General features: G+C 36.8%; 1 protein-coding gene and 1 non-coding gene across 12 annotated transcripts in view; one reads left to right on the top strand and one right to left on the bottom strand.

The window, feature by feature from the left end:
* The window catches only part of ZNF568 (zinc finger protein 568), a 41255-nt gene that overhangs the window by 28048 nt on the left and 339 nt on the right, over window positions 1-12868 (bottom strand). For 5 of the 11 annotated variants that reach the window (XM_028165080.2, XM_007165210.3, XM_028165076.2 and 2 more), the window contains exons 2-4: window positions 11704-11774; window positions 7686-7965; window positions 6108-6166 (exon numbers count right to left, since the gene is read on the bottom strand). In XM_028165080.2, coding sequence (XP_028020881.1) covers window positions 6108-6166; window positions 7686-7761 — 135 coding nt within the window. In that variant the 5' untranslated portion in view covers window positions 7762-7965; window positions 11704-11774. Of the gene's footprint in view, window positions 1-6107; window positions 6167-7685; window positions 7966-7988; window positions 10182-11703; window positions 11775-11893; window positions 12864-12868 lie in introns of those variants that run through there. The other 6 variants (XM_057533302.1, XM_007165208.3, XM_028165082.2 and 3 more) reach the window with 5 other exon arrangements.
* On the top strand, window positions 3126-3255 carry LOC114237126 (small nucleolar RNA SNORA25). Its single transcript, XR_003622894.1, has one exon. It is a non-coding gene; the product is annotated as a small nucleolar RNA SNORA25 (small nucleolar RNA).

The raw sequence follows: 12868 nt of genomic DNA on the forward strand, positions 1-12868 counted from the left end.
CAGGCTGTAGAGTCTGACATCATGAGTTCAAATCCTGGCTTCAAAATTTAATCGTGTGGGAATTCCCTGCCAGTCCAGTGGTTAGGACTCGGCGCTTTCACTGCCATGGCTCGGGTTCAATCCCTGGTTGGGAACTAAGATCCCACAAGCCTCACAGAGCAGCCAAAAACAAAAAAAGGTTTTTTTTAAACTAAAATCGACAAATAGCCAAATTTGAGCCTCATCTGTAAAGTGGCATTTTCCTCCAAGGGGTGTTATGAGGACTAAATGAGACCAAAAACTGTGAAGCACTCAGAACTGAGGTTGGCACCCAATAATCATTCAATAAATGTTTCAGGAATAGATAACCCCTACGGAATATGAACCATTAAAAAAAATAGGGAAGAACAACAACAAAGAAAATATATTTTCTACTAGTGCTAGTAAATTAGCATTAAAACATCTTTCCCACTAACTAGTAAATTAGCATAAATTTCATACCAAAAAAAAATTGTACTCCTGCCAAAAATTATAAAACAAGTAACAAAAGTAAATATGGGTTAATTTCTAACTGTATAAAATGATGAATCAGTGCTTTAGAACAAATAGTCTATTTTCCTAAGATGTTGACTCTCTTTACATACATATGTCAATAATTCCATATTAGGAGCAAGGAACAAAGAGGATTGTTAAAAAACACAAATTCACAGTTCGTGTCATTAAATTTTATTCCTCCTCCTGTCAGACAGAACCAAGAAAAAGATGAGTATCTCCTGGGCCCTGGCAGGAAGCCTTAGCATTTCCAGAGGTCCTGCTGGTATCACAGCAGTTTCCTCTCCTTCATTTTTATGATACTTAATATGATAAATCTTTTTTTAAAAATAACAAAGTTTACAGTGAAGGCATAAAGGTAATTACATGTTAGTTCTATGGTATATATGCTGACTGGCAACTTTCTTCTTTCTGACCGGCAACTTTTTGTAAAAGTTTTTTTTTTCCTTAAAGTCACACAAACATTAAACGAATATTCTTCTTTTTAAAACTTAGAGCATAACACACAACATTTTTCATATTTTTTCTTGGATATTTTACACACTTATTTTTCAAATGTCTTCTACACTCAGCTTGAATAGACTTGCCTTAAAAAGAATATTTAGAATATTTGAGATTCCAATAAATCTCAAGATTAAAGAGAATTTATATTGATTTAATAATGATGATCTTTTCCAAAAAAGTATGTATTAAAAATTTATTCAAATCCTCTTTTAGGTCTCAGTAATGCTTTAAAGGTTTCTTTCTCCCATATACATCGGATACATTTTTTTTTTCCTTTAGGATTTTGTTTCTACTCTTAACATTTTTCTTCCATTTTATTTATTTTTTAATTTTAATTTTTTTTGGCTGCACCGTGAGGTTTGCAGGATATTGGTTCCCCGACCAGGGAATGAACCTGGGCCATGGCAGTGAAAGCACCGAGTCCTAACCACTGGACCGCCAGGGAATTCCCACCTTCCATTTTACTTTTGAGCTGGTTAGTGGTTTGTATATAGAAATGCTGTTGATTTCTGTATATTAATTTTGTTTCCATACTGTATTGAATTCTCTTGTTTCCTCTTCAACTGCCCACATACATAATTGTATCACCTAGATATAATTTTGTATGCACCTTCCCAATTTTTATCTTTTTTTTCTTTTCTATATGCATATAGAATTATAGTAAATAAATGTGGTACCATGAGTAATCTGGTCATGTTCCTGACTTTAGTAGGAATATGTATCATTTCCCGCAGGAAACATGGTTCTGGCCTTTAGCTTAGTATGTGTGTAGAATAATTTTTAAAAATATCATGTTAAGGAAGTGTCCTTTTACTTCTATTTTATAAATAGATCCTCTTTAAAAAATATCAAATTCTGATTTTAAAAAAAATTAGTAGCTCTATGGAGCTGATTATATATTTTTTTGAATATGATAAATTATATTAATGGATTTCCTTAAATTGAAACATCTTTCTGATAGACAGAAAAAAATGTTTCACTCAATTCTTCTCCAATTACAGACAGTCCCCAACCTAAGACAGTTTGACTTATGAATTTTCGACTTTACAATGGTGCAAAAGTGATACACACAGAAAACATAGATACCTTGAATTTTAAGTTTTGATCTTTTCTCAGGCTAGCTTTACGTGGTATGATACTCTCTGGTGATGCCGGGCAGCGGCAACAAGCCATAGCTCCCAGTCAGCCATGTGATCACATGGGTAAACAACCAGTACACCCTTAAAACCATTCTATACCCATTAAACCATTCTGTTTTTCATTTTCAGTACAGTAGTCAATAAATCACATGAGATATTCAACACTTTATTATCAAATAGGCTTTGTGTTAGATGATTGAAGGCTAATGTAAGTGTTCTCAGCATATTTAAGGTAGGCTAAACTAAGCTATGATGTTTGGTAGGTTAGGTGTATTAAATGTATTTTCAATTTATGCTATTTTCAAATTATGATGGGTTTATCAGGATGTAAGTCAGGAAGGTCTGTAGTCTACAATTCTTTGCAATTCCAATTAAAATCCCAACAGCGTTTTTTCCTTAGAGCTAGATAAACTGATTCTAAAATTCAAATGAAAGCACAGAGGTCCCAAAGTAGCTGAGAAATTTTTAAAAACTGGAACATTTGTGTAGTGGGAAGTGGGGAAATCCCTGCCAAGCAAACAGGGTTATTATAAAGTTAAAGTAGTTAAGACAATGTAAACACACACACACACACACACACACACACACACACACACACACACAGAGCATAGTAGTGGTATAGATGTAGACAAATAGATTAAAGAAACAGAATAAAGAGCCTAGAAACGATTAAGCATGTATATTATAAAGGTGGCATCACAAAGTAAAGATCTATTTAACAAATGGTATTGGAACACTGGTCACCTACATGCAAAAATAATTTTACTGATATAATTATCAGTAAATTCCTACCTTGGACCAATTACAAAATTGAATTCCAGTTGGATCAAAGACTAAATATGAAAAGCAAAGCTTTGAAAAGAAACTGTAACATAATATTAGGAAAGATATCTTGTAAAATACCAACATTGGCAACTCATGAAAGAAGACTATTAAACATTAATGTTGCATATGTCATTTCAAAGAGGGCTTATGAGACCAAAACCAGGAGCTCTTAATGCTGTGACCAAAGACTGAAGTTCTCCATGGGATGTAATAATAGTCACTCAACAGTGCTATGTCTTCCTGAAGAGATACAAGATTTAACCACTTATATCCATGATTGCTGATATGGGAAAGTAAAAATAAATGTTTCCCAAGTTTAACAACAACAATAAAAATTAATGTTGCATATTAATTTTGACTGAATTCTTACTGTATGCACAAACTTATCATATGCTAGATGAAACTATCCAAATTTAAAGTTTATATACAACAAAAGATACACGATAACATATAAGTGACAAATTAGAAGAAGATATCTCCATAAATCCTAATGCTGAAGAAGGCATTCTTAAAATCCCTTAATTTCAAGTAGAAAAAGGACTAACGGCATAAAATGGACAAATAATATGAACAGTCAATTGGCAAAATTTGCATTTCTTCACTCATGAGTGGATTTCCATTTGTACAGTATCATAAGAGTGTGGTCCTAGAGTCAGGTTGCATGGGTTTGAATCCTGGCTTTACTGCACACTAGATGCATGAAGTTATGTAAGTTTCTTAATCTCTGTGCTTCACTTCCTTTCTCTGTAAAAATTAAAATAATATCTACCTTACACACTTCTGATAATGATTACATGAAATAAGCTATGTTAAGCTTATAGCACAATATACCTGGCACATAATAGGTACTCAGTAAAGCTATTATACTTATTGCTGTAGAAGATTTTTCTAGCTGCTGGGTAGTCTATTCAAATATAAATAAAAACTGCCACGGAATATATTTACATCCATATTCTAGAATGAATGCCCAGAAACATAGGCAGTCCATTTCTGTTTGATAGTCCAGACCAAGATGTCTGGCTCTGGTGTCTGAAAGGAACTGAATGAAGTTTTTGAAAGCTAATAGAGTGTCCTATTTGTAGATCACAACTCCTTATCTCCAGCTTTTTACTTTATAAGGAAAATTCACATGTGAACTAATTATTTGGAATCCTCTCATAAAAGATGGTCATTACCCACTAACTCAAAATACATCTAAAAAATGTATCTACAAATCTGAATAGTCTTTTTTTTTGTGACATTTTTATTTTAAAATATTTATTGGCCACTTGCATTTTTTCCAACTGCTTGCTCATGTTCTTCACCCAATTTTCTATTTTCTTAATTATTGGTTTTTAAGAATTGCTAGTATATTTCTGCATATGTATTACAAAAACTGTTTCCAGTTTTGCCTTATTACAGTGTTTATGGTAGTTTTATTGAAGAGAAAGATTAATTTTGTGAACACAAATGAGGCATCTACTCTTTTATCTTATCAGTTTCATATGTTAAAGTAAAAAAGTAGGTCAATGAATACAGTGAACACATTCAAAGACCTTTTCAGGTAGAAAGATTTATATAGCTAATAATTATTAACAATATTTATCATTTATGGAGCACTTACTATGCATTTAACCCTCCCAATATTCCTATGGGGTAAGTATTATTATTATCCCCACTTACAGATGATGTAACTAAGGCCAAAGAGATTAAGAAACTTGCCCATAATCATGCACTTAGTAAGTCACTGAGCCAAGATTTGAACCCAAGTCTGTCTTGGCCCAGAAAACCACTCTGCCAAAAGGAGAAATAACTGGATAAGCCACAGAATCATATGGTCAATAGAAGTGTGTATGTGTTTCAGGATGGAAAAGATATGAGCTGAGGAAAAAGAGGCAGTGGAAAATATTTAAAATACAGAAGTATGAGGGATTCCAGTGTTGGAAACAAGAAGAATCAACAGCAGAGGAAAATGAGTCATTTTGTAAGAAGATGAAGAATACTGTATCTTTTGAGACCATTAAAAAAAAAGACGTGGAGAGTTACAGATACCAGAACTATAAAAAATTCTGCCACAGAATTTTAGTATATATTTTAGCTCAACTTAAAAAGTCTCAACTGAAGGAAATATATATGGAGGATCATCTGAAAGAAGTACTCGATTTACTCTTCCTGATAATTCTAGTTTTTAATCTATGGCCAAGAAGGACTTTTAATAAACTGAGCTTAAAATCGTAAGAATTATGGAATTATTTTGGATTTCTTTTTGACCTAGGTGCCAATGAAAAGCTTTCTTCTTTCCTGAATTATAAGCTTTTTCCTCATAAGTAGTGCAAATTATGGGATGAACTTTATGTCTCAGTTTGCTTTTGCTTCTCCAGATCATATTCAAAAAAATTTTTTTAAAGATTTTTTGTATGTGGACCATTTTTAAAGTCTTTATTAAATTTGCTACAATATTGCTTCTGTTTTATGTTTTGCTTTTTTGGCCGTGAGAAATGTGGGGTCTCAGCTCCCTGACCAGGGAATTGAACCCTCACCCCCTCCATTGGAAGGCAAAGTCTTAACCACTGGACTGCCATGGAAGTTCCTCAAATTTGAACTTAAGTTTTATAATCCTGTATGGACCTGTTTCTGCATAGCCATATGTCAAATTTCCCCAGGTTCTGACCTTCTATCTGTATTTTTCCTCACCTTGATTTTTGATTTAGTTTTTTCCAACTTACTGGTAGGTTAAGGTAACCCATTGCAACTGCATTGTAAAATAATGCAGGAAACAAATAAATGCTTAAAACGTACAAGAGGGGACTTCCATGGTGGTGCAGTGGTTAAGAATCTGCCTGCCAATGCAAGGGAGACGGGTTCAAGCCCTAGTCCAGGAGGATCCCACATGCTGCGGAGCAACTAAGCCCATGTGCCACAACTACTGAGCCTGTGTGCCGCAACTACTGAAGCCCGCACACCTAGAGGCCGGGCTTGGCAACAAGAGAAGCCACTGCAATGAGAAGCCCGTGCACCGCAATGAAGAGTAGCCCCCGCTCGCCGCAACTAGAAAAAGCCTGCGCACAGCAACGAAGATCCAACGCAGCCAAAAATAAATTAATTAATAATAAAAAAAGAGCAACGTACAAGAGAACTGGTCATATCCTCTTCTTCCTTGAAAAGGGCAGAATCTGGAGAACACCAAGCTGAGGAAAGAGAAATAAAAATCTGTTTACTTCAGAGCCCCAGATAAAGGACTAGAGAAATCTTCAGCACCAGCTATAAGATCACCTATAATGATCCTCAGACCTTTGAGAAATATTAACCACCACCAGGCTACAGAGACACTGAAATGTACATAGATGGCTTGTAATTTAATCATACAGGGTTCTATGGGAATTTCTGGAGGGCTAAGTCTAGGGTGCCCAATGAATCTATTTCCCTAGTTTCCTGCTATTTTATTCCTAATAGGAGATTTTTAAAGTACATAATAATAAACACCACAAAGATTTAAGGATTAAATTATTTATGAAGCACTGTAAAGAATTTGGAAAAAACTTTAATCAGAGACAGGTTACAGGCATTGTGGAACATTCATATGATGGAATGAAATGCAGTTATAATTCTAAAGACATTTTAAAATAATTTAATTGACTTATTTTTTACCCTAAAAATTCAGGGCCTTAAGGTTAAAAATGGAAGACTGAATACTTGCATTTATTTCTGCTCTCTCTGAAACACAACCAAAATGAAAGAAACAAAAGAAACAATCTCACAAGGACAAAGAATACAGAAGATTTTAGCGGATAAGAGATGTCAACAAAATTTTGAAAGATAGAGAGCAAATGACTGGTTTCTAACTTAGAGAAAGATGAAGCTTAAGTGAGGGTGGGGAAACCATGGCAGAACACTTGAAAGGCTCAGAAATGGAGGTATTAGGTACTTCTACAGGCAGGAGTTTGGGGTGGGGCTGAAAAACAGGGAACTACATACAAGGTGGGGTTGAAGCAATGTAGAGAAAATAAGGGAATTAAGTAAAAGCTGTCAGATTGAAAGATGAAGTGCTCCCCTCAACTTTTTTCCTTTCTTTGCCTCCCAAAAGCAGGAGTCCTGGCTTATACTCCTCAAACAATCTAGGACTTCTTGCTGGGAAAACTGACTAGCTCAAAAGAAAATGCATACATATCCTGACATTTGGTCAACCTCCAACCTCGAACAAAACACCATATTAGAAAGAAGGGCAAGGAGAAGAGTGGGTGGGAGTCGGGGTGGGGTGAGGGTGATGAGGAAGGGGTTAGATAGAAAACAGAGATAAATCCTTATTTCTACTGTCAAAAGTCAATAGGAAATATCTAAAACTGAAATCAAACATTAGCAGTATGAGGATGTTATTCAGGAAAGCAGAGCTGAATACCAGAATATCCAGAAAAAAATGTTCCAAGTAATTGCCTATGGGTAGTGGGACCAGGGTATGGGAAGGAATGGAACAGGCAACTTTTGTTTACAGTTATATATTTAACAGTACTTTTTAAAAAATCTAAATGTATTTAAGAAAAATAGGAATTATATTAAAAATTTATTTAAAAAAAGTTGTCAAGTTAATAAAATAAAAAACAAACGTCAACACGGTCAATAACTTGTGAACTTTCTTGGTAGGAGTACTGAACTTCGTAACTCTTTTTACAGACTCTCTCCTAAACTCTGCCCATCTCTGAGCCACCTCACCTGTCCTTTCCATCATCTGGGTCAAACGCTCCGTTGTCACACAGCTACTGCTGATCTCTGAAGGTTGAGATGTCATTCAGGCCTTTCCCACTCTAAACAGAGGGATTAAGATAGGGTGCAGGTCTAGCAATTCCAGGGTCCACTCTATCTCAGGACTCCCCAGCTTCCAGGGAAGGTCTCAGATCAGGAGGTCTCCTTCCACGATAGATACCTGCTCTTCACAGTTCTTTATCCTCACATCACAGATCTGCCTTATCTTTGTGGAGCCAGGACCTGTGGGCTTATGATATAAATCCAATTTACCTGATGTCTTCTCACTGGATCCCTATGGGAACCAGCCTCCAAGGTGGCCCCCAATGATCGTTGTCTTCTGGTATTCATGTCTTTCATACACCCCTCCCACACTGAATAGAGTTGACCTGTATAACCAATAGGATATTGCAGAAATGACAGTGTGTGACTTCCAAGGTTAGGTCATAAAAGACATCGTGGTTTCTGTCTTTCATATATATATTTTTTTTAATGGCTGTGTTGGGTCTTCGTTTCTGTGAGAGGGCTTTCTCTAGTTGTGGCAAGCGTGGGCCACTCTTCATCGCGGTGCGCGGGCCTCTCACTGTCGCGGCCTCTCGTTGCGGAGCACAGGCTCCAGACGCGCAGGCCCAGTAATTGTGGCTCACGGGCCTAGTTGCTCCGCGGCATGTGGGATCCTCCCAGACCAGGGCTCGAACCTGTGTCCCCTGCATTGGCAGGCAGATTCTCAACCACTGCGCCACCAGGGAAGCCTGTCTTGCCCATTTTTGAATCATGCACTTTGAAGCAAGCCAGCCACCATGCCATGAAGACACTCAACAAGCCTTAGGGAGAGGCTTGTGCCAGCAGCCAACACCAATTTGCCAGCCATCTTGGAAGCAAATCCTCCAGTCCCCATTAGCCTTCTGATGACTGCAGCCCTGCCAGCAATTGACTGCAACTTAATGAAATATCTGAGCCAGAATACCCAGCTAAGTCACTCTCCACTCCCCCAAAACTGAGATAATAAATGTTTATTGTTGTTTAATATATGTTTATTGTTGTTTAAGCCACTAAATTTTGAGGTACCTTATTACACAATAATAGATAATTAATACAGTCCCAAACAATTAGCTTCCTTGCTTGTAATTCACAGTGCCTGGAGTCACTGACCAGAAATGCTGAGACAGCAGGAGTCTGGAAGAAAACTCAAAGACTCAGCAACTCAGGTTGAACCAATAGAAACACTAAGAGTCTAGAAACAAAGTGAATACAATAGTGATGTTCACATAATACCTGCTCCTCAAATATCTTTTGTAAGCATAAAGGTGTAGGCCTGATGCAGTGACAGATATAAAGCTGAGTCAAAAAACATTCAGATTTTCAGCAACCCCAGATTTGGTGTGAAAGAGAGGTGCATTAAAAGTCCAGCTACTCCATTTCCTATCTATCTTGACAATTGAGATAAACGAGAGTTGTAACATAGAACTCCCATGCTCGTCATTTGAAATGAGAATTATACTCATGTCACAGTGACATTGTCACATGACATTAATTTATCATCTATGGTGAAAAAAATGATACACAAGAGAGTAGACTAATCCTTACTCTGAATGACAGAAAAGAAATAATAAAACAGAAAACATTCAATTATAATAAATTTTGAGAAGTGTTATGCTTGGGATATACTCCTACTGTCCCTCACACAGTTTCTATTTTTTTCGAATGGCAATTATCACTAACAAATTATATAATTTATCATGCATATTGTCTTTCCACCCCCTCATATAAAATACATGAAAACAGGGACTTATTTTTGTCTTTTTGCCACTGATAGTAGGTGCTCAAAAAATATGTTGATAAACTGGTATAGCCACTAGGAAAAACAGTATGGCAGTCAAAAAATTAAGAATAGAATTACTATATGATCCATAAATTCCACTTGTGGATATATAGCTAAAAGAACTGAAAGCAAGGACTCGAACAGGTATTTGTACACCCATGTTTGTAGCAGCATTATTTGGAATAGTCAAAAGAAACAAACAATCCAACTGTCCACTGACAGATAAATAGATAAACAAAATGTGGTATATACAATCAATGAAATATTATTCAGCCTTAACAAGGAAGAAAACTCTGACACATGCTTTAACATGGATGAACCTTGAGGACATTATGCTAAGTTAAATAAACCAGTCACAAAAGGACAAATACTGTACAATCTGGTACACAGAGTACATAATGAGGTAAAGTCAAATTCATAGGGACAGAAAGTAGAATGGTGGTTGCCTGGAACTAGGGGACTGAAGGAATGGGGAGTTGTTTAATGGGTACAGTTTCCATTTTGCAAGATAAAAAGAGTTCTATGGATAAACAGATGGTGATGGTGGCACAGCCATGATGGATGTAATGCCACTGAACACTTAAAAATGGTTGGTAAGATGGTAAAATTTTTGTGTATTTTTTTTGCCTTTATTGAGGTATATCTGATACAAAAAAACCCTGCACAAATCTACGTGTATATGTCCTGATCAGTTTGGACATATTCATATATCTGTTAATACCAATACCATAACCAAGGTACTAAACATATCCATCACCTCCAAACACTTCCTTGTGTTTTGTGTTTTTTTTCCAGTAAGAACAGCTAACATGAGATCTACTCTCAATGTATTTTAAAGTGCATAGTACCACTTTGTTAATATAGGTACTATGTTGTACAGGGCTCTAGAACTTATTCATCTTACATAACAGAAACTTTGTACCTATTATAAAACAATTCCCCACTTCCCTCTCTCCCAGCCCCTGGCAACCACCATTCTACTCCCTGCTTCTTTGAGTCTGATTATTTTCAATACCTCATGTAAAAGAATCATGTAGTATTTGTCCTGTAACTGGCTTATTTCATTTAGCATAATGTCCTAAAGGTTCATCCATGTTGTCACAAATGTCAGGATTTCCTTCTTTCTTAAGGCTGAATAATATTCCAGTGTACATATATGCCACATTTTCTCTACCCATTCATCTGTTAATGGATAGATGTTTCCATATCTTGGCTACTGTGAATATTGTTGCAACGAACATAGGGGTACAGATATTATGATAGCAAATTTTATGTCATGTGTTATGTTATCTCTATTTTACCACAATTAAAAAAAATACACACAGAGCGTACCCTTGAACAACACGGGTTTGAACAGTGTGGGTCCACTTACACGCAGATTTTTTTTTCAGTAAATACATACTACAGTACTACTACACGATCTGAGGTTGGTTGAATCTGCAGCTGCAGAACCTAGGATACAGAGGGCCAACTGTAAAATTCTACTTAGATTTTTGACTGCAAGGGGTGGGGAGGGAATCGGACCCCCACGTTGTTCAAAGGTCAGCTGTACATATTGAGCAAATGAATAAATACTAATTTGGGGTAATTAAAATTAGAAGAAAGCAAAATATCAGATAAGAATAACATAGAAATGGGTGGGTAGTTTGGAGTTCAAGTGTTCTAAAACCTTATTTAAGTTTGGGTTTTGTTAAACATGCATGTTAAAAATTCAAGGATAAGAGGGCTTTGCTGGTGGCACAGTGGTTAAGAATACGGCTGACAATGCAGGGGACATGGGTTCGAGCCCTGGTCCAGGAAGATCCCACATGTCGCGGAGCAACTAAGCCCGTGCACCACAACTACTGAGCCTGAGCTCTAGAGCCCATGAGCCAAAACTACTGAAGCCCGCATGCCCTAGAGCCCGTTCTCTGCAACAAGAGAAGCCACTGCAATGAGAAGCCCGCTCACCACAACTAGAGAAAGCCCACACGCAGCAACGAAGACCCAACGCAGCCAAAAATAAATTAATTAATTAATTTAAAAAAAAATTCAAGGATAAGAAACCAAAGCATTGGAGAAAGAAATGGGGATAAGGTAAACCTGCACAATAAAAAATAAGGCATAATAGAAAATAAAACAAATTTTCATCAGCAATCACAATAAATGTAAATGAATTAAACTCACCTATTAAAATAACAGTCAAAGAGGATAAAAAGGGGAAAAGCCCAGCAATATGTTCTTAACAAGAGACAGACCTGAAGTATAAAGACATAAAGGGAAGGGGTTGTAAAATGAAATTCCTGGAAAATACAATAACAAAACGTGAGAAGCAATATTATCAGACAAATGAGAACATGGACTAAAAGACATTCACCAGGATAAAGAGGCATGTTTCTTAATGTCGTAGATTGGAATCTTGGTCCCAATGTTTCACCCTCTGCTAAGAGGATTACACATTCACACTTTTTGCCATTTAACTTTGCCTTGCCCTCTGACTGGGTGTAATTAACGTTACACTTAGGCACCTGAATAGCTTTAGCTAACCTAATATTAGTATACTTTGGAGCAGAGGTTTTTAAGGGTGTTTTTATGATCTGTCTTGTATGCTGGTGATCCACCAGGAGAAGCACATGTCCTGGTAACCACTGTCCTTTTAGCCTGAGCTGCAGAAAGAATACATGTGGAGCAGGTCTGAATCGATTCTGCAGTCCAGCCACCCAGGCAAGCCCAGCCTAGATAAGCTGAACACAGAACCTGCAAACCTGTGAACAAGAGAATAAATGCTTGCTGTTTCATGCCACTGAGTTTAAGAGTGGTTTGTTAGGCAGCATTATTATGATCACAATAACTAATACATATAATAAAAGAAGACATAGGAAGATGAAATAATAAATCTGGAAAAGATCACCAAGGGAAACTGGAGCGCAACAGAACCGGGCCAAGAACTGCTGGGGGCAAAAAAGGGCAGCAAAGGAGACTAAGAAAGAGTGGCCAATGGGGAGGAAAGACCACGTGAAACCAAATACAGAAAATTTTTTCATGCGGTTACCAATTATGCCAAAGGCTACACAAACGTCAAATGAGGTAAGACAAGAACCACTACACATATCACAACTGCAAACACCTCCACACTCTGCACATCTACCTGACAATCACAGACAACACCACACACGTTATCATAAATCACAGACAATTACAAACATCACCATGACACAAATATCCCATCACAATTACTCCACCACACTCAACACAACCACACCCCCATCACTGTCGCATCATCACAATCTCACACACACACACACACACACACACACACAGGATCACAACCCCATAGACCATCATAATCACA

Source organism: Balaenoptera acutorostrata, chromosome 19, assembly GCF_949987535.1.
Source record: "Balaenoptera acutorostrata chromosome 19, mBalAcu1.1, whole genome shotgun sequence".
Lineage (NCBI taxonomy): Eukaryota > Metazoa > Chordata > Mammalia > Artiodactyla > Balaenopteridae > Balaenoptera > Balaenoptera acutorostrata.